This window comes from Bidens hawaiensis, unplaced genomic scaffold (assembly GCF_021521415.1).
Source record: "Bidens hawaiensis isolate Kalapana, Puna unplaced genomic scaffold, B.hawaiensis_p1.1 tig00032460_1, whole genome shotgun sequence".
NCBI classification, from domain to species: domain Eukaryota; kingdom Viridiplantae; phylum Streptophyta; class Magnoliopsida; order Asterales; family Asteraceae; genus Bidens; species Bidens hawaiensis.
In genome coordinates this window covers 102,638-130,599 of record NW_027495537.1, presented here as the reverse complement: position 1 = coordinate 130,599, position 27,962 = coordinate 102,638, and the positions used below count along the sequence as shown (strand labels likewise).

Below are 27,962 nucleotides of genomic sequence, written 5' to 3'. Positions count from 1 at the left end.
GTTATCTAGTTTCAATGGCTTCTACTTCATCTGCTCACAAATATGATGTTTTTCTTAGCTTTAGAGGTGAAGACACTCGGTATTCTTTTACCGACCATCTTTATGAGGCGTTAAAACTAGCTGGAATTAGGACTTTCAGGGATGATGATGAAATACGTGAAGGTCAACAACTGAAGTCAGAATTAGAAAGATCAATAACAGATTCAAAGGCTTCAGTTATTGTATTTTCAGAGAATTATGCAAATTCAAGTTGGTGTCTAGATGAGCTTTGCTTGATCCTAGAGCAATGGAGGACGACCCGCCATTTTGTTTTCCCAGTGTTTTATGGCGTTGATCCTTCAGATGTCAGGAACCAGCGAGGAAGCTTCATGATAGCAGCAAAAGAAGGTTCGAAATGGACGGAGGATAACGTCAAACGGTGGAAGGCGGCCTTAACAGAGGTCGCTGATTTGAAGGGGAAGGTTGTTTTCGGGTATGCCTCAATCTCTCTCTCTCTATACTTGATTAAACTTGCTGCCACCATTTTTTTACTGGATTGTTTTTTTATTTTTACCATTTTATGTCAGAGTTAAGTGTAGAAATCACCCACGAGTTAGAACACCGTTTTGCAAAAATCAACTCTATGGTGGCTTTTATTTTATTTTATTTTTATTTTTACTTATTTTTACATATATCAACCTTGTGGTTTGCATTTTTTTGTAATTAGAACCAACCGTTAGTCCCAACTTTTAAAAACATGTCAAGCGACCCTTATGCCCCTTCTGTTTGCAACCCTGTGGTTGTGTAACATAGCGGAAATCAACCCTCGTAGTCTTAAAAGATTTTCTTCCAAGTTAAAAAATAACCGGTTTTTTACTTGTTAATCTGACACTATTGACTTTTATAAATCCAAGATTCGTTTGACTTCAGCTGGCTAAATTGATTTAATGATTAACCATCTTTTATTCTAATTACATACTAACTAATTAAGTATCCTATTAAGTTGCATATTAACATCATTAACTGATTAACTAAATGTTTGACTTTCTAATTATTGGCTCTTTGACTGTTGACTTTCTTCGTTTTTGAATGTTGATTAAACTGTTACACATACTTACCATTACACATACATACATTAAAACATAGACACACTTAAATAGCTTATGCAGGGAATCAAACACCGCATACACAAAAACACTCATATATACATGGACACACTTATGCCTACACAGAACACTCATACATACATGTTAGACATACATGTGAAAAGATACTTATGCCCCTACACAAATAAGTATACACATATTTCTTTACAAAGTCTAACAGTTAACTCTCTAACTAATGAGTTTGTTGTTGCTTTAATAATGTTTGTTGACTCTGTAGAAAGTCAAACAGTTGCACAGACAGTTTACAAAGTCAAACAGTAAAAAGACACTTATTGCCCTACACAAATACATACTAATTTATATTATATACATATTGAATTATGCATATTGTGTGTATGACTAACTGATTTAGTTTGACTACCACCCACTTAGATACATACATACATACAGACACATATGACTAACTATACACACACACAACGATACTGATCATACAAACATAAATATAACTATACATACAAGCATACTTATAAGTATACATATAATCTATAAAACTTCTATATACACCATATTTAAATAATGTCGTACATTCAGCACGGGCAGGAGGTGACTAAAATTAAAGTAGTTAACAGTTTTCTGAGTTGACAAGTTTAAGATTACCCAATTTTTAAAAAGAAAACTTACTTTGAACAACTTGATGGTTCTTTTTGATAGCAGTGGGCGGTGAGGTTACGAGTGGAATTGTTACTTCGAATAACTTGATGGTTCTTTTTGGTAGTTGAAGATTTTTTTAGTTAAATAGTAAACAGTACAACTTTAATGTCAAACAATGTAATGAACAGAAACATGACGAACATACTTTGGTTTAAATGGAGTGTATCTAGTACGGTTTCTGATTACTAAATTCTGATTTTAATTTTTTTTTTTTTTTTATAATTCATCATATTGTTTATATTACATCGAAACAGAAGGCAAGTGGGCAACAAGCTGCGCCGCTACCTCTTTTTGAATTGCATCGAACATACTTTGCATTTACGTTCTTTAGAGGTTTTTATGTCTTGCTCTAAATTATGATCATAATACTTCTTATGTGCAAGGTCTGAAAATGCCTTTATTAAAGATTTCGTTCAAAACATTTACCGTGAACTAGATTTGAAACTCCTTAGTATTCCAACCAATCTAGCTGGAATAGAGACTCGAGCCAGAGATATCAATACCTGGTTGAAAAATGAGCAACCTCGTTCTCCAGTTCTAGCAATTTGTGGTATGGGAGGAATCGGCAAGACAACACTTGCGAAATACATTTATAACTCAAACAAGCAGAACTTTGAAAGCAGCAGCTTTCTTGAAGTGATTGTGAATCAGCCTAGTTATATGCTTGGTCTTCAGAAGCAACTTCTTTCGGATTTAGGAAATAACATAATGATATCTAGTGATTCTGAGGGAACACTTCATGTTGAGAAGGCCATACAAAGGAAAAAGGCACTTATTGTGGTTGACGACATTGATGATGCAGACCAACTAAGCACTTTATTTGGAACAAAGGCGCTCCATACACAAAGCAGGATCATTATAACAACAAGGCATCTACGCATAGATACAAAGTTTGATTCCATATCTTCTGGATGCCATGTTCACAAAGTTGCACTGTTGAATCGTGATGAATCATTAGAGCTCTTAAGTTGGCATGCCTTTGAATCCAAAATTCCTATCGAAGGGTTCGAGGAGGTTGCAATACAGTTAGCACAATATTGTGAAGGAAATCCGCTAGCTCTTAAAGTATTGGGCTCTTCTTTACCTGTTACGGCGCAAGATCAGCGGACAAGAAATCAAATGATTGAAATGTGGAGAAGCAGAATGAATTCACTTAATTCCTTGAAAGGAGATCTTGATCATAGAATCCAACATGTATTATATAAGAGTTTTGAATCGTTGCCAAGTGATAAGCTCCAAGAATTGTTTCTCCATATTGCTAGTTTGTTTATTAGGGAAAATAAATATGATGTGGAAGAGGCACTCGAGAAAGATTGGGATGCTAAAAATGGGGTCACCACCCTCATTAATAGATGCCTTGTTACTGTTACAACAGTTGGTTATTTGGAGATGCATAAACTCCTTCAAGATATGGCAAGTCAGATTGTTTATAAAGAGTCTGAAGATCCTGCAAAACGTAGCAGAGTCTGGCATAAAGATGACGCTTATCGTTTGTTAAGGGAAGGAGATGTAAGATGCTTTTGTGTGTATCTTTAAGCTCACTTTCCATCTATTATTTCAAAAAGCATTCTCTAATTAATTTCATTTCTTTCTTCATCAGGGTTCAAAGAGAATTAAAGGACTATTAGTTGACATGGAAGAGCCAGAGCTATGGATGACATCAGAGGTAAGTCAAATAATTAGATTAGTGTATATCTTTTTTGGTAAGATTATAATGATTTTATCAGTATAGTAAGTGTCATGCACTAATAAGGGCATAATATGCTCCGCACGTGTTTAATGAAAAATGGGATATGTGGCAAGAAGTATGTTAATCTATCTATTGAAGTTTACGATTCTAATCGTGAAAGTTGGTATGATAATTTGATAACTTGATTCACTAGCTCTGATTCTATTCAATACAGAAATACAAGAAACCTAAAATTAAGGAATTATCTTACTAATATATTAAAGCAAAACAATGTGGACACATAGCATCTTTCTAAAGTGTCCACATAGGATGACACATAAGCTAATTCCAAAATTAAACCCTATTTAAATCTATTAAATTAATTTGCTACATTTATTATTATTTTTAAAATTACTAAATTAAATTATCATCAACTCTCATTTAATGTGATTTTCAAAAAAAAAAAAGTTTAATGGTTATTTATGTATTACGTCTTTTAAACTAATTTTTTAAATACTTTATTTTAAAATATTATTATTATAAAGATTCTTTTGATTTGGGTAAAACAACTAACATATGCCTAAACTATTAAAAGTCTATGAAAATTAGTTAAACTTGGCTTGACTCTTGATTTATTTTACCATTTTAAAACTTTAAAGTTATCCTTTCGTACCATTGAATAATTAATATGGGAAAACCGCATATGTTATACAGCGAGATATTTGAAGGTTTTATGAACAATTTTTGTATTTAATACTTTTTTCAAATTTATATATAATGTAATATTTAATTTCGTATATAAGAAATTGTTATACATTCCTAAATTATACCATGTACATAAACATCTTTTTTATTGATGTTATATTCTTTATTCAGCCCGTGTATTACACAGGTTACTAACCTAGTTTACGTATTATGTTAACTGTGAATGTAATTGAGGAAAGATGTGCCAGCTGTGATTGAGTCAACGTACGTATAGTCCCAAAATAATGTTATTTCCTTTAAATTAATTCCAACACCATGAAATTGAAAAAAAAAATAAAAATTATTTGAGATCTCTTCCTCACTTGTCAGTTGAATTACTTTGTAGTAATATTAAGATTTAATAATCAACATTTACATTTAAGATTTCAATCTTCGACGTGTGGATATTTATCTAAATCGCCTAGCAAGTCCATGGGCTAAGCCCAAGCCCTTTTCTAAGCAAGTCCGTTGACGGGTTAGAGATGATTTTATTTTTTCTTAATAACCGACTTTGGGTTTCATCAAGAGATTTGTTATTGTATTGAGCAATGTTTTCAGACCTGACCCGGACGCCTTGCCGGTTCAAAGGTCGAACCGACCCGGGAGGGCGAACCGACGTTGACCCGGATGATGTCATAATATATATATATATATATATATATTATCAAAATGTTCGAAACGTTAGATTAAAAATTTATCATAAATTATATAATAATGATTTTTGTCCTCACTCATAAAACCTTCCTGAAATATTTTATGGGCTTTTATGGGCTTGTTTTCTAATACTTAATATTAAGATTTTACCTTAAAAACCAAGAATGAATTCTGGTTTGATGTCTTTTGTGGTTTTCCCTAAGGTTCATCTCGGTTGAATGCCTGGCTTCGACTCCCACCACACACAAAATTTTTGATTTAATAAAAACATAGGACTTACCGGTTCTGGTCGGACCGCAAACCGCCAAACCCGGCCGGGTTGTTAGAAACGATCTATACTATGCGAACCGGCCCGGAATACCTAGCGGATCCCGGCCGGTCCGGGTTTCAAAACATTGGTATTGAGGTGCTGATATAAAAAAAAAGTGAGTTTGCTCTAAATTCTGTCTGATTTAAAAAAGTGAGTATATTGACCTTGTGATAGTTGAGTCATATTTAATTCAACTTTTAGTACGTTCAACTCTAGGTGCAGGAATTTAAAACTAGTTCGTTAGTAAAGATGAAGAACCTAAAATTCCTCAAACTCAGATCTGTGAAACTCAGTGGGACCTATGAGAATTTTCCAGATTTAATATGGTTGAAGTGGTACGGATGTAATCTAAAAACAATACCCCCTGGTCTATTAACAAGCTGCTTGGTGTCTTTACACCTGACTCATGGAGATTTGGAAAACTTTGACCCACCCATGGTATACGGAATTTAGTCACTCTACCTTTTAGCTTTACAGTTTTAAAAAATCTTCATTTGAATGCATTTTGATAAATTCAACTTGTTATTCATGGAAACAGGTTCTTAGTTCACTCAAGTTTCTAGATCTTTCTCGCTCTCTGAATCTTGTCAGCATCTGCAGTCTCATTCGACTCCCTAAACTTCAGATGTTGGACCTTTCAAGTTGTACCAGTTTGACATACATTTGTAAAACCATAAGAGACCTCAAGAATCTTTCTTACTTGAGCTTGTACCAGTGCACTAAACTGTGGAAGTCGAATCCGATATTTATTTCTGGAGAGATTCCAGAACAGCCTTTGTTTTCCTTACCCCAATCATTATCTTCAATGGATTTATCTGGCAATTCATTTGAGATGTTGCCCAGTTACATTGACCTTAAAATGCTTACGTCACTTTCGTTGTTAGATTGTCCAAACCTCAAGTCTCTCCCATGTCTCCCAAAAATGCTTGTACAGTTGCGCGTAGATTGGTGTTCATCACTGGAGAATATAACGTTCCAATCAGGTCTGTTTACACTGCAGGAGTTTAATTATGAAGGTTGTTTCAAATTGTGTGAGATTCAAGGACTCTTTAAGTTAGTGCCCATAGCCAAACTTGATGAAGCAGATCTGGGACATATGCAATGGACTAAAGCATATCAAGATCATAAGGTGGACCTGGTTGGTGATGACATTATCAAAGGCAGAACTTTTAATACACAGGTTCTCCCTCTCTCTCTCTCTCTATATATATATATATGTGTGTGTGTGTGTGTGTTAGTCTCTCTCAAATAGCATGATGAAGTAACAGAATTTTGTGTAGCGGTTCTTCTAGGAAGGCTTCATGATGATAGATGAACAACACAGTAACAATATATTGTAATTGAATTGAGTAAGAATGGAAATAAAAATGATCACAAACGGATGTAATATTAATAATAGTAATAATGATTACATTCACACAGTAACAATATAATGTAATATTAATAATTACAAGATGAAACGGTGCAACTGTTCTTGGTAACCGTCTCATGAACAAACACGTCGTTAAAACCTAACGACACTAACATAGTAAACGGGCTTTTTTGATAACAGTCTGGCCAGTTACAAACATTTGACACAACATTGGCTTTTAAACAATCTTAGCCCATTACAAATACATAAAGTAAATAGTCTTGGCCCATTAAACAAAGAAACATAGCATATGCAGCACACTGATTTTAAACGTGACAAGATCAGCAGATTAAACATCCAATATTTTGTGTGTGTAATTATATAGATGTTGTATGAATATGGTATAAGGAGCACCTTTCTGCAAGGTGTAACGGATCAAAGCATGGCGACACATGACTATACATCTTCCAATGACTTATCCTTTCATGTGCCTTTGCACCCAAAGAAGCAGAGGATCCAAGGATTATATGTAACGGTCATATACAGATCATTAGGTGAGGATAGAAATATTGAGTCACCGCCTGTGTTTGCCGAAATTCGTAACATAAGCAAGGGTGTTACCTGGGTATACAACCCTGTGGTGTATTGCAAACCCAGAGTTGACGAAGATGCTATATGGTTAAGTTATTGGCCAATTGGCGACACATTAGACGCCGGTGACGAAGTTCATGTGGATATCCTTGTGCATGAAGGAACGATATCAACAAGTGGGTATGGTGCGAGCCTTGTGTATATGGATGCTGGTGAAGCAGAGAAAGAAAAAGAAAAGAGTGAAATGATGAAAAGCGAAGAAGTGATTGGAGGAGATCTGTCTTTATTCCAGGTCGAAGGAGGTTTTTACCTTTGCCGCCGTGATCACTACAGGTCGATGATCCCTGCTTGTTTTTTTGGAGACAACATTGAGATTAAAGGTTAGTTGAATTGATCGTTGATGTTTTATAGTTGATATTAAGCTGAAAATAATGATGTCTCACATTGTCATAGATTCAACAAGATGGAGAACAGACAACAATTCCTACAGAGATAACATTGAGGGTCTAAATAATATACGGAACCCCAATCGTGACGTATGTGTACTTTTGTTGTTCTCATCCCCGTAATTTCGGTGATACAAATAATGCTTTTAATTAAGTCCCATTTTTATATGCATATTCTTTTGATATAAAAATGTGTGTATTTCCATTTTTTTCGTTGGGGGGAGAGCCTGTATTTTAGTGGTTCTAATTATCCTTTGTTGTTGGGTCATATTTTTCTCAGAAATTTGCAATAACATTTGGAGTGAGCTTTATAAGTAATGATGAAACGAGCAAGATCCTGAAGGCCGTATCTAGTGTTGAGGGTGTTGAAACTGTATCCATTCACAAAGAGATAGGAAGACTGATTGTTCGCGGACGCTTTCATCCCTCGACAGTGGTGAAGTGTATGAGGGAATTTAAGAAGATGGTTCAGGCATTGCATATCACTTGGAATGAGCACAAGAATTGAAGAAATAGATGCCGAGTCACATATGAACCTTTGTGTGATGATAATTGATTGGGATACTTTTTAGTTGCTATTACTATTACTTTTAATTCATTTTGGTACTTTCTTTTAACCGTCCATTTAATTGATTCTTGTTTTGAATGACACGTTCCGACACATATAAGCTAGAAACGGTTTTGACTTGAATTAAATAAAATCTTTGTTGTAAATGACATGTTTTGACCTGAAGTGTTATGAAACTAGTTTCAACTTAAACCTCATTTATTTCTAGAGACATGTTTTGGCCTGTAACTGTTATGTACTAGTGCTCTGCCATGCTTAATAATTAAATACTTTAATACATATTTGTGTCCTTGCTCTTCGCCCTGCTTAATTGTTAAAACCCAAGTCGTTTCGAATGAGCATTTTGTCCAGGCAGAACTTTATTCACCTTCCACCGCTAGATAACATCAAAATCATGAACACATGTGAAAGAGATTCTTCCAAGTATTGGTCAAACTGACTTTGACTGTTGACTTATAGTCTCCATGAAATAAACATAGAAATCAGTCAACCCAAGCCCCTTACAACGACCACCTTCCTCCATTCTCAGATGTTCATTTTCACAGCTCAAAACCTCTTTAATTCACAAACCGCTTGTTACATCTCGTAAGTCAAATTCCACTGAGTTCAATCATGATTGCTAAAGTTTTTGTATTCAAAACCTAAAGTTGTTGCTTGAGGTTTATAAACTTCTCCACTAATAGAAGAAAAACCGCCATATTATGTTTTACACTAAAATTGAACTTAAAACACGACCCTAGAGATCAACACCTCTCACTAAACCAGCAGCTTCGAGTCACATGCCACTATCTTAACCCGACCCACATTTTCCTGACACTCATCATACTTGAACACAACATCTTGAAGAATGAAGGTCCACACGTTGTCACCGAATCTGTACGTGTGCAGATGCCCCTGTTTATGTTCATAATAACAATATATCAGCAACCACACAGTGAAGATGATTTCTTTGTTAACAAGCCAATAAGGGTATATCCAACATTTACATAGCGTATAAAAGTGGCAAACCAAAACAAGTCTGTTGAGTCAAACGAGACACCTTCAAGTTCAAGCGAAAACAGGTTGTCGTATCAAATGTAATTACAACAGTTATATTGTTATAATACAAATATTTAGGAGGTTTCTAGCATTTGAGTGCATATACTTCATACAACTCTTGATCTGCTCGGTCCATATTACCCTTTACACCTTTCTTTTTTCCTTTTCTATTTTGTTCATTTGTCAGGACATCAATACAATTCATCTCAAACAATCTGTTTACTTTAGGGCTGTTCAAAAGCTCGTCGGTTCGGCTCAATTTCTAAACGAGCTTACCTAGAGCCAGGGCTGGCTCGGTCTTGGCTCGTTGGCTCGTTTATATCAAACCCTAAATTTTAATATATTTTTTTTGAAAAATATAATAATATATAATAATAAGATATTAGCATAACAAAAAAAGAAAAATAAAAATAATACAAATATTATGCCACTCTAGCTTTAAAAAATTATAAAAAAATACAAAAATAAAACATATATTATAAATTCTCTAGTTTTATCATAAATTGATGTTAAAAATTATATTTTTTCCATTTATATATCAATAACTGGTAAAATAAAGAAATCAATAAAAAATAATAATAATTAAAAAGATTAACAAGCTTGGCTCGAGCTTTAAACAAGCCGAGCTCGAGCCAACTCGTTTAAGTTCGAACTCAAGCCCGAGCTCGCCCTGACACGGCTTGGCTCGACTACAGCCCTAGTTTACTACATGTTAAGGTTTGTGTTGGGTCAAACGCTTAGGAAACACCAAGAGGGTACCCTGCTTACTACCCTAAAGGTGGAAGAGTATTTGTATGCATTTTCTAAACTCGTGCATCGGCAAGTTTTGTTGAAACCATAGATTATCGTTGACACTGTATTATGCTGAAAAGCTTTAAAACGAGCTAGTAATATATTAAATAATTTGGAAATTAAAAACAAAATGAAAGCAGAAACCAATATACTAAACTCCCAATCTGAGGTATTTGAGATTGCTTATTGAAATGACTTAATTTACCCTACTCATAAGCTTCTTATTTAGAATCGCCCTCCCCCCTCCCCCCCCCAAAAAAAAGGATAATCAATCTGCACCCGAAAAGAGCAGCCAATCGCAAGTTGTTTGTTGATACAAAAAGCTAAAACTTCATCAATCTCAGTAAGTCCTACAGATAGAAGTATAGAACTATTTACCTTAATCGAAACCTAGGTCTTAACCTGAGTGTCCAGTGCTTCAACCATTGACTATATGACCAACAAAACAAGAAATATGATTATACACATATTAATCAACATGAAACTAACACATAATATAATTAAAGAAGCTTAAGTGATACCTTGTCAAACTGAACAAGCAACCATCTCGTCCAACGTTTCGGTCAAACACATTCGAGTTGTTGACATACGGTACAGCTCGAATGTCAACATGTCTTGAGTTACCCTGCTTATTCACATAATCAGCCACACGATATAACCAAACTTAAACCAAACAAAATAAAACTCAAAATCCAAAACAAAAAGGCACGTAAAATAGATTATGAAAAACTCGTTACCCTGCAAACACTCATTATTCATATACAGCAAACAAACATAAATCAGTAGCTATCATCTTTTGCACGAATAATAGCTTAAGAAAATTCGTGGTTCGTATACAGCAAACAGACACGAATAATATATTATGATGATTTTGCACGAGAATCATCATTATACACAAAACTTAAGCAAAAGCTCATGATTCATATACAGCAAACAAACATAAATTATCAGTTACCATCTATTGCACGAATAATAGATTATTAAAACTCGCGGTTCATATGCAGTAAACAGACGTGTATAATATCTTATGATGATTTTGCACGAGTATCATCATTATTCACAAAAATTAAGCAAAAACTCGTGATTCATATACAGAAAAGAAACACAAATCAACTGTTATCATCTTTTGCGCAAATAATAGATTATGAAAAACTCGCGGTTCGTATACAGTAAACAGACACGAAATAATAATCGATTACAAGTATTTTTCACAAAACATACACACAGCATTTAGCATCATTTCAAGGCTCATATACAGTAAACAGACAAAATAATATCGATTATTTACAATTGGTCAGACCCGGGTAAGACCCACGAGACCCAACCCAAATCAGACCCGGTTATTTACAATAGGTCAGTTCCCGCACTTACCTGCCACTTCATTGCAAATCGTTTGTATGTTTTTTAAGGAAGTATCCCAATAAACCGATCAGACCCGGTTATGTTACAACAGGGTCGGTTCCCGCATACTGAGAATACCACTAAAAGGGTCCGGGTCTTCGGGTCTTGCCCAGTTTATGCTACCGGGCCTGGTTAATGGTATCCTTAGGACCCGAGAGCCGACCCTATTGTAATACAACCGAGTTTGATCGATTCGAGTCTCACGAGTCATACCCGTTGTTTATGCTCACCCCACAGACAAAATAAATGATTATTATGAAATCAATTGAGTTTTAATTTGATGGTTTATGAAGAAGAATTAGACTCACTTTTGTGGCCCGAGCCTTATATATACATGGAATCGGGGGAGCATTGATAAAACTACCCCTGTTTTCTTGAATACTGAACACATAGTTTTAGGGTAAATTCGTCCATGAGGATTTTAATTAAGCTTCTGGATGAAAGACTATATGACCAACAAAACAAAAAATAAGCACTTCAGCCATTGAATATATGACCAACAAAACAAAAAGTATGATTATCATCATATTAATGACCACTTATTCAAACACATAATTTAGTTAAAGCAGCTCAAAAGATACCTTGTCAAACTGAATACGCACTTGCATAGCAAGCTCGGGACCGATAATCTCACTTGAAACCATCTCGTCCAACGTTTCCGTCAAACACATTCCAATTGTTGACCTGCGGTGCAACTCGAATGTCGACATGAAAGACCTGTTCATATACAGTAAACAGAAACAAAATAATTAATTATCATGATTTTAGCACAACATACACACAAAATAAGCCTAAATTCAAGGCTCATAACCGTAGACGAACACAAATAACAGGTTATCATGATTTTGCACAAGAATCATCATTATGAACAAAAGTTAACAAAAACTTGTGATTCTTATACAGCAAACAAACATAAATCATCAGTTATCATCTTTTGAACAACTAATAAATTATGAAAAACTCGCCGTTCGTATATAGTAAACAGTAAACCACACAGAAAGAATAGATTATGATGATTTTGCAAGAGAATCTTCAATATACACAATATTTAAGCAAAAAACTCGTTATTCACATACAACAAGCAAACATAAAATCATCAGTTCTCATCTTTTGCACGAATAATAAACTATGAAATACTCACGGTTCGTACACAGAAAACAGACATGAGTACTAGATTACGAGTATTATGCACGAGAATCATCATTATACACATAAATTATGCAAAAAACTCGAGATTCATTTACTAAACAGATATGAAAAAAATCGATTACGAGTATTTTGCACAAAAATCTTCAACATACACACATCATTAAACAGACACAAAATAATATCAATTATGATGATTTGACACAAGGGCCTTTAAGTCTTGTCCTGTTAACCCAGGAATCGACCCTGTTGTAATACAACCGGGTTTGATCGGTTTGGGTCTCGCGTGTCACCCTTTTGTAAAGACACAGAATCATCATCGATTGTGATGATTTAATTTAAGACGAGAATCTTCAACATACACACAAATTCAAGGTTCCTATATAATAATACTAATAATAATAATAATAATAATACAGTAAACAGACGATTATGAAATCAATTGATTGGATTTTTAATAAGAATCGGAATTAGACTCACTTTTGGTACGGTCGACATCTTGTTGTAAGAAGACTCACTCGAATATTGAGGGTGGTGCTAAACGCTGTTTAAAAGTGGTGGAATAAGCTTGACTTTGGGGACTAGCGACCCACTTGTTCAAAAATAAAACTTATAATTATAGTTACACGTCTTAGATGGTGATTGTTTCATAGTGTGCTAGTATTAGCTATTCAAGTAATTTGCCATAAAGTTGAAGGTTGGAGAAATACAGATAAATAAAAAAGGGTTAAAATCTCTGATGCACGGGACGGCTTGGAGGTTAGGGTACCGATCTCGGGGACGTCGTGAAAATGTAAACGCGCTGGAAACATTTCCTAAACGAACCCGTTAAATGAGGATGGTCAGAAAACGATTCCGACCTTTGGGGATGGATCCAAAATCGAGGATGTTCCTATAGCCAATAGCATGGCGGAGCGGCCATATACAGTATTCCGACGAAGAATTCTGGTGCTGGAAGACTCATGAAAAAGAAAGAGACGGCTGGAACATTTTTTTTATTATTATTTTAGGGTTTAATAAGTTCGGTTTAATATTTAACCCATTGATCTTTCACTTGTTTGCATATAGTCTTTAAAACTTGTTAACTTTCTTCATATGCTTATTATAAAAAGTATTAAATTAGATTATGCATTTTAACATTTAACCATCTCTATCTAGACTAGTTTATATTTGGTCTTCAACTTATAATTTTATACATAAAAATGATAAAATGTTTAAAATCTATATATCCATTAAAAAATCCATTTTAGCCAATTCTTATTGGTTCCATTCACTAATTTCCATATATGTCTTACAACCTTAGAATTTGTTATCATTTAAATAATTCAAAATTAAATTCAAAATACCTTTGTAACTATTTTTCTTTCCCCTAAATTCTAACCCTAGAAATTGTAAGGCCCCTGTGCCCTACTTTCACGCTGGTTGGATTTACTCATTCACATAATTCGTAAAATCAGAGTTAATTAAAGCATTCGCGGAATTAAAAATCATTCATTCATACATATCATAAACATTGCATATCCCGTGTAAATTTTTTTCTCATTGTAGTCGATGATTATACTAAATCGATTTGGGTTTTTTTTAAACACAAATATGAAGTTAGTATGCCTAACTAATTTTCACAAAATGATAAGAGGTAAAAATCAGAAAATCTATCAAGAAAATTAGACGTGACAATGAGGTGAATTTTATTAAATTTAATTTCATGAGTCAATTTTCATGCCCAACAAGGAATTTATTGGAAACTAGTTGTCCCCACACACCCAACTATGACTAATAAAAAATGAATAGTTAAATAACTTAAATTATAAAATCACTAAAATACAATTTAAATATAAAAAAAAAATTATTTCAAAAGCAATAGAGACACCAAAGACCCTTCTACGAGCTCCGTATAGGCTTTAGGTGGGGGGCTTCCCCGCTCGTATAAACCCCTGTATATTCCTATACGCCCCGTATAGCACTATACGGGACGTATAAGGGGATGCCCCTAATAGGTCTCTAAAGATAAGTTCAAATGAGGGGACTAGGGGTATTTTTGGGTTATACCCACCTGGTTGCCTCTCTTCGTAAGAGCATTTCAACCCATCCTCTAAAATTATATGAGGAGAATTTGCAAATTATATGATGGAGTTGTGAGTGTAAATTATAGGGTGGAGAGAGAAAAACAGTGATTTTTTGTAAATTTAGGGAAACTTTGTTTGCCATATTTACTTTTTAATATTTGTTATCTGTTGTGAGTAGAGTAGAGACGAAAAAGTAATGATAAATGATAAAAAAGTATTATTTAATTGAACATGAAATAAAAATATAATGTTTTTTAGTGTAATTATAAAAATAAATATGTGGGACGGGCTAGAAATGGTCTAATTGTTGCATCTTTGTATATATCAAAATTAAGATAAAGATCAATACACAAAACCTTATTATGTCGACACCATCTTTTTAGAATAAATGGATCTGACCAGTTCCATATATGCTAATAAATTAAGAAGTAAAGGCAATAAATATATTAAATTAAGTTTCCTATATTTTCGAATTGAATGCATGACTTTTCAGTCTTTGTTAATGGTCGAAATGTAGAAGCATCCCACTTGTTTCCAAGAAAATGTGAATCTAATTACGTATCTGTCCCTGGATATTTTGAGAAGACTTTTGACGTTTTGATGGCTTTATATTCTTATCAATATTCACTTTAATCAACAACCTCGTTGTCTCTTGTTATCTAGTTTCAATGGCTTCTACTTCATCTGCTCACAAATATGATGTTTTTCTTAGCTTCAGAGGTGAAGACACTCGGTATTCTTTTACCGACCATCTTTTTAAGGCGTTAAACCATGCTGGAATTAACTTTAATTAACTTTTAAAAATCTTATGAGTTCACTAAAACTTTTTATATATTCTTTTAACGTAAAATTTGAAAATCAGTAGGTTCTCGTGAACCCGTACTAAACCCGCCCCTGCTAACTTGTTCATAGTGGTAGATTTCATGACCGCGTTTAACCCCTCCATAACCAAAATAAAAAGGGAAAGTGCTAGGGGGTCACCTTGACTCCCTATTTATCACTACTAAATTCATTAATGTTTTAAACTCTTGCATTGTGATTTTTTGCGTAAACATTGCATATCCCGTGTAAATTGTTTTCTCATTTTAGTCGATAATTATACTAAATCGATTTGGGTTTTTTTTAAACACAAATATGAAGTTAGTATGCCTAACTAATTTTCACAAAATGATAAGAGGTAAAAATCAGAAAATCTATCAAGAAAATTAGACGTGACAATGAGGTGAATTTTATTAAATTTAATTTCATGAGTCAATTTTCATGCCCAACAAGGAATTTATTGGAAACTAGTTGTCCCCACACACCCAACTATGACTAATAAAAAATGAATAGTTAAATAACTTAAATTATAAAATCACTAAAATACAATTTAAATATAAAAAAAAATTATTTCAAAAGCAATAGAGACATCAAAGACCCTTCTACGAGCTCCGTATAGGCTTTAGGTGGGGGGCTTCCCCGCTCGTATAAACCCCTGTATATTCTTATACGCCCCGTATAGCTCTATACGGGACGTATAAGGGGATGCCCCTAATAGGTCTCTAAAGATAAGTTCAAATGAGGGGACTAGGGGTATTTTTGGGTTATACCCACCTGGTTGCCTCTCTTCGTAAGAGCATTTCAACCCATCCTCTAAAATTATATGAGGAGAATTTGCAAATTATATGATGGAGTTGTGAGCGTAAATTATAGGGTGGAGAGAGAAAAAATATTGATTTTTTGTAAATTTATGGAAACTTTGTTTGCCATATTTATTTTTTAATATTTGTTATCTGTTGTGAGTAGAGGAGAGACGAAAAAGTAATGATAAATGATAAAAAAGTATTATTTAATTGAACATGAAATAAAAATATAGTGTTTTTTAGTGTAATTATAAAAATAAATATGTGGGACGGGCTAGAAATGGTCTAATTGTTGCATCTTTGTATATATCAAAATTAAGATAAAGATCAATACACAAAACCTTATTATGTCGACACCATCTTTTTAGAATAAATGGATCTGACCAGTTCCATATATGCTAATAAATTAAGAAGTAAAGGCAATAAATAGATTAAATTAAGTTTCCTATATTTTCGAATTGAATGCATGACTTTTCAGTCTTTGTTAATGGTCGAAATGTAGAAGCATCCCATTTGTTTCCAAGAAAATGCGAATCTAATTACGTATCTGTACCTGGATATTTTGAGAAGACTTTTGACGTTTTGATGGCTTTATATTCTTGTCAATATTCACTTTAATCAACAACCTCGTTGTCTCTTGTTATCTAGTTTCAATGGCTTCTACTTCATCTGCTCACAAATATGATGTTTTTCTTAGCTTCAGAGGTGAAGACACTCGGTATTCTTTTACCGACCATCTTTATAAGGCGTTAAACCAAGCTGGAATTAACTTTTAAAAATGATGGTTTTACCCAAAAGAAAAAAAAACATTATAAAAATCACTCTTTGAAATATTGTTGAACTTGTGTCCTTTCAAAATCAAAAGGGCTTTATAGAGGACTTTACTACTACACCTTTTTAAACTTTTTGTTATCAATTAACTTTTAAAAATCTTATGAGTTCACTGAAACTTTTTATATATTCTTTTAACGTAAAATTTGAAAATCAGTAGGTTCTCGTGAACCCGTACTAAACCCGCCCCTGCTAACTTGTTCATAGTGGTAGATTCCATGACCGCGTTTAACCCCTCCATAACCAAAATAAAAAGGGAAAGTGCTAGGGGGTCACCTTGACTCCCTATTTATCACTACTAAATTCATTAATGTTTTAAACTCTTGCATTGTGATTTTTTGCGTAAACATTGCATATCCCGTGTAAATTGTTTTCTCATTTTAGTCGATGATTATACTAAATCGATTTGGGTTTTTTTTAAACACAAATATGAAGTTAGTATGCCTAACTAATTTTCACAAAATGATAAGAGGTAAAAATCAGAAAATCTATCAAGAAAATTAGACGTGACAATGAGGTGAATTTTATTAAATTTAATTTCATGAGTCAATTTTCATGCCCAACAAGGAATTTATTGGAAACTAGTTGTCCCCACACACCCAACTATGACTAATAAAAAATGAATAGTTAAATAACTTAAATTATAAAATCACTAAAATACAATTTAAATATAAAAAAAAATTATTTCAAAAGCAATAGAGACACCAAAGACCCTTCTACGAGCTCCGTATAGGCTTTAGGTGGGGGGCTTCCCCGCTCGTATAAACCCCTGTATATTCCTATACGCCCCGTATAGCTCTATACGGGACGTATAAGGGGATGCCCCTAATAGGTCTCTAAAGATAAGTTCAAATGAGGGGACTAGGGGTATTTTTGGGTTATACCCACCTGGTTGCCTCTCTTCGTAAGAGCATTTCAACCCATCCTCTAAAATTATATGAGGAGAATTTGCAAATTATATGATGGAGTTGTGAGCGTAAATTATAGGGTGGAGAGAGAAAAAATAGTGATTTTTTGTAAATTTAGGGAAACTTTGTTTGCCATATTTATTTTTTAATATTTGTTATCTGTTGTGAGTAGAGGAGAGACGAAAAAGTAATGACAAATGATAAAAAAGTATTATTTAATTGAACATGAAATAAAAATATAGTGTTTTTTAGTGTAATTATAAAAATAAATATGTGGGACGGGCTAGAAATGGTCTAATTGTTGCATCTTTGTATATATCAAAATTAAGATAAAGATCAATACACAAAACCTTATTATGTCGACACCATCTTTTTAGAATAAATGGATCTGACCAGTTCCATATATGCTAATAAATTAAGAAGTAAAGGCAATAAATATATTAAATTAAGTTTCCTATATTTTCGAATTGAATGCATGACTTTTCAGTCTTTGTTAATGGTCGAAATGTAGAAGCATCCCACTTGTTTCCAAGAAAATGTGAATCTAGTTACGTATCTGTCCCTGGATATTTTGAGAAGACTTTTGACGTTTTGATGGCTTTATATTCTTATCAATATTCACTTTAATCAACAACCTCGTTGTCTCTTGTTATCTAGTTTCAATGGCTTCTACTTTATCTGCTCACAAATATGATGTTTTTCTTAGCTTCAGAGGTGAAGACAATCGGTATTCTTTTACCGACCATCTTTTTAAGGCGTTAAACCATGCTGGAATTAACTTTTAAAAATGATGGTTTTACCAAAAAGAAAAAAAAAACATTAAAAAAATCATTCTTTGAAATACTTTTGAACTTGTGTCCTTTCAAAATCAAAAGGGCTTTATAGAGGACTTTACTACTACATCTTTTTAAACTTTTTGTTATCAATTAACTTTTAAAAATCTTATGAGTTCACTGAAACTTTTTATATATTCTTTTAACGTAAAATTTGAAAATCAGTAGGTTCTCGTGAACCCGTACTAAACCCGCCCCTGCTAACTTGTTCATAGTGGTAGATTTCATGACCGCGTTTAACCCCTCCATAACCAAAATAAAAAGGGAAAGTGCTAGGGGGTCACCTTGACTCCCTATTTATCATTACTAAATTCATTAATGTTTTAAACTCTTGCATTGTGATTTTTTGCGTAAACATTGCATATCCCGTGTAAATTGTTTTCTCATTGTAGTCGATGATTATACTAAATCGATTTGGGTTTTTTTTAAACACAAATATGAAGTTAGTATGCCTAACTAATTTTCACAAAATGATAAGAGGTAAAAATCAGAAAATCTATCAAGAAAATTAGACGTGACAATGAGGTGAATTTTATTAAATTTAATTTCATGAGTCAATTTTCATGCCCAACAAGGAATTTATTGGAAACTAGTTGTCCCCACACACCCAACTATGACTAATAAAAAATGAATAGTTAAATAACTTAAATTATAAAATCACTAAAATACAATTTAAATATAAAAAAAAATTATTTCAAAAGCAATAGAGACACCAAAGACCCTTCTACGAGCTCCGTATAGGCTTTAGGTGGGGGGCTTCCCCGCTCGTATAAACCCCTGTATATTCCTATACGCCCCGTATAGCTCTATACGGGACGTATAAGGGGATGCCCCTAATAGGTCTCTAAAGATAAGTTCAAATGAGGGGACTAGGGGTATTTTTGGGTTATACCCACCTGGTTGCCTCTCTTCGTAAGAGCATTTCAACCCATCCTCTAAAATTATATGAGGAGAATTTGCAAATTATATGATGGAGTTGTGAGTGTAAATTATAGGGTGGAGATAGAAAAAATAGTGATTTTTTGTAAATTTAGGGAAACTTTGTTTGCCATATTTATTTTTTAATATTTGTTATCTGTTGTGAGTAGAGTAGAGACGAAAAAGTAACGATAAATAATAAAAAAGTATTATTTAATTGAATATGAAATAAAAATTTAGTGTTTTTTAGTGTAATTATAAAAATAAATATGTGGGACGGGCTAGAAATGGTCTAATTGTTGCATCTTTGTATATATCAAAATTAAGATAAAGATCAATACACAAAACCTTATTATGTCGACATCATCTTTTTAGAATAAATGGATCTGACCAGTTCCATATATGCTAATAAATTAAGAAGTAAAGGCAATAAATATATTAAATTAAGTTTCCTATATTTTCGAATTGAATGCATGACTTTTCAGTCTTTGTTAATGGTCGAAATGTAGAAGCATCCCACTTGTTTCCAAGAAAATGTGAATCTAATTACGTATCTGTCCCTGGATATTTTGAGAAGACTTTTGACGTTTTGATGGCTTTATATTCTTATCAATATTCACTTTAATCAACAATCTCGTTGTCTCTTGTTATCTAGTTTCAATGGCTTCTACTTCATCTGCTCACAAATATGATGTTTTTCTTAGCTTCAGAGGTGAAGACACTCGGCATTCTTTTACCGACCATCTTTATGAGGCGTTAAACCAAGCTGGAATTAGGACTTTCAGGGATGATGATGAAATACGTGAAGGTCAACAACTGAAGTCAGAATTAGAAAGATCAATAACAGATTCAAAGGCTTCAGTTATTGTATTTTCAGAGAATTATGCAAATTCAAGTTGGTGTCTAGATGAGCTTTGCTTGATCCTAGAGCAAAGGAGGACGACTCGCCATTTGAAGGGGAAGCATGTTAAAGGGTATGTCAGAGTTAAGTGTAGAAATCACCCACGAGTTGAACACCGTTTTGCAAAAATCAACTCTATGGTGGCTTTTATTTTATTTTATTTTTATTTTTACTTATTTTTACATATTGATACCTTGTGGTTTGCATTTTTTTGTAATTGGAACCAACCGTTAGTCCCAACTTTTAAAAACATGTCAAGCGACCCTTATGCCCCTACTGTTTGCAACCCTGTGGTTGTGTAACATAGCGGAAATCAACCCTCGTAGTCTTAAAAGATTTTCTTCCAAGTTAAAAAATAACCGGTTTTTTACTTGTTAATCTGACACTATTGACTTTTATAAATCCAAGTTTCGTTTGACTTCAGCTGGCTAAATTGATTTAATGATTAACCATCTTTTATTCTAATTACATACTAACTAATTAAGTATCCTATTAAGTTGCATATTAACATCATTAACTGATTAACTAAATGTTTGACTTTCTAATTATTGGCTCTTTGACTGTTGACTTTCTTCGTTTTAGAATGTTGATTAAACTGTTACACATACTTACCATTACACATACATACATTAAAACATAGACACACTTAAATAGCTTATGCAGGGAATCAAACACCGCATACACGAAAACACTCATATATACATGGACACACTTATGCCTACACAGAACACTCATACATACATGTCAGACATACATGTGAAAAGATACTTAGATACATACATACATACAGACACATATGACTAACTATACACACACACAACGATACTGATCATACAAACATAAATATAACTATACATACAAGCATACTTATAAGTATACATATAATCTATAAAACTTCTATATACACCATATTTAAATAATGTCGTACATTCAGCACGGGCAGGAGGTGACTAAAATTAAAGTAGTTAACAGTTTTCTGAGTTGACAAGTTTAAGATTACCCAATTTTTAAAAAGAAAACTTACTTTGAACAACTTGATGGTTCTTTTTGATAGCAGTGGGCGGTGAGGTTACGAGTGGAATTGTTACTTCGAATAACTTGATGGTTCTTTTTGGTAGTTGAAGATTTTTTTAGTTAAATAGTAAACAGTACAACTTTAATGTCAAACAATGTAATGAACAGAAACATGACGAACATACTTTGGTTTAAATGGAGTGTATCTAGTACGGTTTCTGATTACTAAATTCTGATTTTAATTTTTTTTTTTTTTTATAATTCATCATATTGTTTATATTACATCGAAACAGAAGGCAAGTGGGCAACAAGCTGCGCCGCTACCTCTTTTTGAATTGCATCGAACATACTTTGCATTTACGTTCTTTAGAGGTTTTTATGTCTTGCTCTAAATTATGATCATAATACTTCTTATGTGCAAGGTCTGAAAATGCCTTTATTAAAGATTTCGTTCAAAACATTTACCGTGAACTAGATTTGAAACTCCTTAGTATTCCAACCAATCTAGCTGGAATAGAGACTCGAGCCAGAGATATCAATACCTGGTTGAAAAATGAGCAACCTCGTTCTCCAGTTCTAGCAATTTGTGGTATGGGAGGAATCGGCAAGACAACACTTGCGAAATACATTTATAACTCAAACAAGCAGAACTTTGAAAGCAGCAGCTTTCTTGAAGTGATTGTGAATCAGCCTAGTTATATGCTTGGTCTTCAGAAGCAACTTCTTTCGGATTTAGGAAATAACATAATGATATCTAGTGATTCTGAGGGAACACTTCATGTTGAGAAGGCCATACAAAGGAAAAAGGCACTTATTGTGGTTGACGACATTGATGATGCAGACCAACTAAGCACTTTATTTGGAACAAAGGCGCTCCATACACAAAGCAGGATCATTATAACAACAAGGCATCTACGCATAGATACAAAGTTTGATTCCATATCTTCTGGATGCCATGTTCACAAAGTTGCACTGTTGAATCGTGATGAATCATTAGAGCTCTTAAGTTGGCATGCCTTTGAATCCAAAATTCCTATCGAAGGGTTCGAGGAGGTTGCAATACAGTTAGCACAATATTGTGAAGGAAATCCGCTAGCTCTTAAAGTATTGGGCTCTTCTTTACCTGTTACGGCGCAAGATCAGCGGACAAGAAATCAAATGATTGAAATGTGGAGAAGCAGAATGAATTCACTTAATTCCTTGAAAGGAGATCTTGATCATAGAATCCAACATGTATTATATAAGAGTTTTGAATCGTTGCCAAGTGATAAGCTCCAAGAATTGTTTCTCCATATTGCTAGTTTGTTTATTAGTGAAAAGATATATGATGTGGAAGAGGCACTCGAGAAAGATTGGGATGCTAAAAATGGGGTCACCACCCTCATTAATAGATGCCTTGTTACTGTTACAACAGTTGGTTATTTGGAGATGCATAAACTCCTTCAAGATATGGCAAGTCAGATTGTTTATAAAGAGTCTGAAGATCCTGCAAAACGTAGCAGAGTCTGGCATAAAGATGACGCTTATCGTTTGTTAAGGGAAGGAGATGTAAGATGCTTTTGTGTGTATCTTTAAGCTCACTTTCCATCTATTATTTCAAAAAGCATTCTCTAATTAATTTCATTTCTTTCTTCATCAGGGTTCAAAGAGAATTAAAGGACTATTAGTTGACATGGAAGAGCCAGAGCTATGGATGACATCAGAGGTAAGTCAAATAATTAGATTAGTGTATATCTTTTTTGGTAAGATTATAATGATTTTATCAGTATAGTAAGTGTCATGCACTAATAAGGGCATAATATGCTCCGCACGTGTTTAATGAAAAATGGGATATGTGGCAAGAAGTATGTTAATCTATCTATTGAAGTTTACGATTCTAATCGTGAAAGTTGGTATGATAATTTGATAACTTGATTCACTAGCTCTGATTCTATTCAATACAGAAATACAAGAAACCTAAAATTAAGGAATTATCTTACTAATATATTAAAGCAAAACAATGTGGACACATAGCATCTTTCTAAAGTGTCCACATAGGATGACACATAAGCTAATTCCAAAATTAAACCCTATTTAAATCTATTAAATTAATTTGCTACATTTATTATTATTTTTAAAATTACTAAATTAAATTATCATCAACTCTCATTTAATGTGATTTTCAAAAAAAAAAAAGTTTAATGGTTATTTATGTATTACGTCTTTTAAACTAATTTTTTAAATACTTTATTTTAAAATATTATTATTATAAAGATTCTTTTGATTTGGGTAAAACAACTAACATATGCCTAAACTATTAAAAGTCTATGAAAATTAGTTAAACTTGGCTTGACTCTTGATTTATTTTACCATTTTAAAACTTTAAAGTTATCCTTTCGTACCATTGAATAATTAATATGGGAAAACCGCATATGTTATACAGCGAGATATTTGAAGGTTTTATGAACAATTTTTGTATTTAATACTTTTTTCAAATTTATATATAATGTAATATTTAATTTCGTATATAAGAAATTGTTATACATTCCTAAATTATACCATGTACATAAACATCTTTTTTATTGATGTTATATTCTTTATTCAGCCCGTGTATTACACGGGTTACTAACCTAGTTTACGTATTATGTTAACTGTGAATGTAATTGAGGAAAGATGTGCCAGCTGTGATTGAGTCAACGTACGGATAGTCCCAAAATAATGTTATTTCCTTTAAATTAATTCCAACACCATGAAATTGAAAAAAAAAATAAAAATTATTTGAGATCTCTTCCTCACTTGTCAGTTGAATTACTTTGTAGTAATATTAAGATTTAATAATCAACATTTACATTTAAGATTTCAATCTTCGACGTGTGGATATTTATCTAAATCGCCTAGCAAGTCCATGGGCTAAGCCCAAGCCCTTTTCTAAGCAAGTCCGTTGACGGGTTAGAGATGATTTTATTTTTTCTTAATAACCGACTTTGGGTTTCATCAAGAGATTTGTTATTGTATTGAGCAATGTTTTCAGACCTGACCCGGACGCCTTGCCGGTTCAAAGGTCGAACCGACCCGGGAGGGCGAACCGACGTTGACCCGGATGATGTCATAATATATATATATATATATATATATATATATATATATATATATTATCAAAATGTTCGAAACGTTAGATTAAAAATTTATCATAAATTATATAATAATGATTTTTGTCCTCACTCATAAAACCTTCCTGAAATATTTTTGTTTTCTAATACTTAATATTAAGATTTTACCTTAAAAACCAAGAATGAATTCTGGTTTGATGTCTTTTGTGGTTTTCCCTAAGGTTCATCTCGGTTGAATGCCTGGCTTCGACTCCCACCACACACAAAATTTTTGATTTAATAAAAACATAGGACTTACCGGTTCTGGTCTGACCGCAAACCGCCAAACCCGGCCGGGTTGTTAGAAACGATCTATACTATGCGAACCGGCCCGGAATACCTAGCGGATCCCGGCCGGTCCGGGTTTCAAAACATTGGTATTGAGGTGCTGATATAAAAAAAAAGTGAGTTTGCTCTAAATTCTGTCTGATTTAAAAAAGTGAGTATATTGACCTTGTGATAGTTGAGTCATATTTAATTCAACTTTTAGTACGTTCAACTCTAGGTGCATGAGACTTACTAAATGTGCAGGAATTTAAAACTAGTTCGTTAGTAAAGATGAAGAACCTAAAATTCCTCACACTCAGATTTGTGAAACTCAGTGGGACCTATGAGAATTTTCCAGATTTAATATGGTTGAAGTGGTTCAGATGTAATCTAAAAACAATACCCCCTGGTCTATTAACAAGCTGCTTGGTGTCTTTACGCATGACTGATGGAGATTTGGAAAAGTTTGACCCACCCATGGTATACGGAATTTAGTCACTCTACCTTTTAGCTTTACAGTTTTAAAAAATCTTCATTTGAATGCATTTTGATAAATTCAACTTGTTATTCATGGAAACAGGTTCTTAGTTCACTCAAGATTCTAGATCTTTCTTGCTCTCGGAATCTTGTCAGCATCTGCAATCTCATTCGACTCCCTAAACTTAAGATATTGGACCTTTCAAGTTGTACCAGTTTGACATACATTTGTAAAACCATAAGAGACCTCAAGAATCTTTCTTACTTGAGCTTGTACCAGTGCACTAAACTGTGGAAGTCGAATCCGATATTTATTTCTGGAGAGATTCCAGAACAGCCTTTGTTTTCCTTACCCCAATCATTATCTTTAATGGATTTAGCTGGCAATTCATTTGAGATGTTGCCCAGTTACATTGACCTTAAAATGCTTACAAAACTTCTGTTGTTTAATTGTCCAAACCTCAAGTCTCTCCCATGTCTCCCAAAAATGCTTGTACAGTTGAGCGTAGGTTGGTGTTCATCACTGGAGAATATAACGTTCCAATCAGGTCTGTTTACACTGCAGGAGTTTAATTATGAAGGTTGTTTCAAATTGTGTGAGATTCAAGGACTCTTTAAGTTAGTGCCCATAGCCAAACTTGATGAAGCAGATCTGGGACATATGCAATGGACTAAAGCATATCAAGATCATAAGGTGGACCTGGTTGGTGATGAAATTATCAAAGGCAGAACTTTTAATACACAGGTTCTCCCTCTCTCTCTCTCTCTATATATATATATGTGTGTGTGTGTGTGTGTGTTAGTCTCTCTCAAATAGCATGATGAAGTAACAGAATTTTGTGTAGCGGTTCTTCTAGGAAGGCTTCATGATGATCGATGAACAACACAGTAACAATATATTGTAATTGAATTGAGTAATAATGGAAATAAAAATGATCACAAACGGATGTAATATTAATAATAGTAATAATGATTACATTCACACAGTAACAATATAATGTAATATTAATAATTACAAGATGAAACGGTGCAACTGTTCTTGGTAACCGTCTCATGAACAAACACGTCGTTAAAACCTAACGACACTAACATAGTAAACGGGCTTTTTTGATAACAGTCTGGCCAGTTACAAACATTTGACACAACATTGGCTTTTAAACAATCTTAGCCCATTACAAATACATAAAGTAAATAGTCTTGGCCCATTAAACAAAGAAACATAGCATATGCAGCACACTGATTTTAAACGTGACAAGATCAGCAGATTAAACATCCAATATTTTGTGTGTGTAATTATATAGATGTTGTATGAATATGGTATAAGGAGCACCTTTCTGCAAGGTGTAACGGATCAAAGCATGGCGACACATGAGTATACGTCAACATCTTCCAATTACTTATCCTTTCATGTGCCTTTGCACCCAAAGAAGCAGAGGATCCAAGGATTATATGTAACGGTCATATACAGATCATTAGGTGAGGATAGAAATATTGAGTCACTGCCTGTGTTTGCCAAAATTAGTAACAGAAGCAAGGGTGTTACCTGGGTATACAACCCTGTGGTGTATTGCAAACCCAGAGTTGACGAAGATGCTATATGGTTAAGTTATTGGCCAATTGGCAACACATTAGACGCCGGTGACGAAGTTCATGTGGATATCCTTGTGCATGAAGGAACGATATCAACAAGTGGGTATGGTGCGAGCCTTGTGTATATGGATGCTGGTGAAGCAGAGAAAGAAAAAGAAAAGAGTGAAATGATGAAAAGCGAAGAAGTGATTGGAGGAGATCTGTCTTTATTCCAGGTCAAAGGAGGTTTTTACCTTTGCCGCCGTGATTTCTACAGGCCGATGATCCCTGCTTGGTTTTTTGGAGACAACATTGAGATTACAGGTTAGTTGAATTGATCGTTGATGTTTTATAGTTGATATTAAGCTGAAAATAATGATGTCTCACATTGTCATAGATTCAAGAAGATGGAGAACACACAACAATTCCTACAGAGATCACTTTGAGGGTTTTAATAATAGACGGAACCCCAATCGTCACGTATGTGTACTTTTGTTGTTCTCATCCCCGTAATTTCGGTGATACAAATAATGCTTTTAATTAAGTCCCATTTTTATATGCATATTCTTTTGATATAAAAATGTGTGTATTTCCATTTTTTTCGTTGGGGGGAGAGCCTGTATTTTATTGGTTCTAATTATCCTTTGTTGTTGGGTCATATTTTTCTCAGAAAATTGGAATAACATTGGGAGTGAGCTTTATAAGTAATGATGAAACGAGCAAGATCCTGAAGGCCGTATCTAGTGTTGAGAGTGTTGAAACTGTATCCATTCACAAAGAGATAGGAAGACTGTTTGTTTGCGGACGCTTTAATCCCTCGACAGTGGTGAAGTGTATGAGGGAATTTAAGAAGATGGTTCAGGTCTTGGAATTTGAGGTGCACAAATCGGGTTCAACTTTATTCACCTTCCACCGCTAG

General features: G+C 33.7%; 2 protein-coding genes and 1 pseudogene across 3 annotated transcripts; 2 read left to right on the top strand and 1 right to left on the bottom strand.

Moving 5' to 3' along the window:
- Positions 1–14: 14 nt before the first annotated feature.
- Positions 15–27,962, top strand: LOC143583588 (disease resistance protein RPV1-like). The gene is made up of 8 exons (XM_077065859.1): positions 15–472; positions 2,183–3,308; positions 3,400–3,465; positions 5,399–5,614; positions 25,578–26,219; positions 26,776–27,367; positions 27,441–27,523; positions 27,714–27,962. The coding sequence occupies exons 1-8, from the start codon at positions 15–17 to the stop codon at positions 27,960–27,962; spliced, it is 3,432 nt and encodes a 1,143-aa protein (XP_076921974.1).
- Positions 5,743–7,569, top strand: LOC143583595 (uncharacterized). The gene is made up of 2 exons (XM_077065862.1): positions 5,743–6,356; positions 6,913–7,569. The coding sequence occupies exons 1-2, from the start codon at positions 5,802–5,804 to the stop codon at positions 7,501–7,503; spliced, it is 1,146 nt and encodes a 381-aa protein (XP_076921977.1). The 5' UTR covers positions 5,743–5,801; the 3' UTR covers positions 7,504–7,569.
- Positions 8,874–12,073, bottom strand: LOC143583593 (transcription initiation factor IIA subunit 2-like; annotated as a pseudogene). The gene is made up of 3 exons (XR_013144207.1): positions 11,945–12,073; positions 10,341–10,391; positions 8,874–9,026 (listed from the first exon to the last, which is right to left on the bottom strand). The product of XR_013144207.1 is annotated as a transcription initiation factor IIA subunit 2-like (transcript).

Bases quoted from the DNA above. Each gene is read 5' to 3' on its own strand.
- LOC143583595 (XM_077065862.1), top strand. From the start codon at position 5,802: ATGTTGGACCTTTCAAGTTGTACCAGTTTGACATACATTTGTAAAACC. The intron at 6,357-6,912 runs GTTCTCCCTCTC...GTAATTATATAG, and splicing joins GCAGAACTTTTAATACACAG to ATGTTGTATGAATATGGTAT.
- LOC143583588 (XM_077065859.1), top strand. From the start codon at position 15: ATGGCTTCTACTTCATCTGCTCACAAATATGATGTTTTTCTTAGCTTT. The intron at 3,309-3,399 runs GTAAGATGCTTT...TTTCTTCATCAG, and splicing joins GTTTGTTAAGGGAAGGAGAT to GGTTCAAAGAGAATTAAAGG. The intron at 5,615-25,577 runs GTATACGGAATT...TCATGGAAACAG, and splicing joins AAAACTTTGACCCACCCATG to GTTCTTAGTTCACTCAAGAT.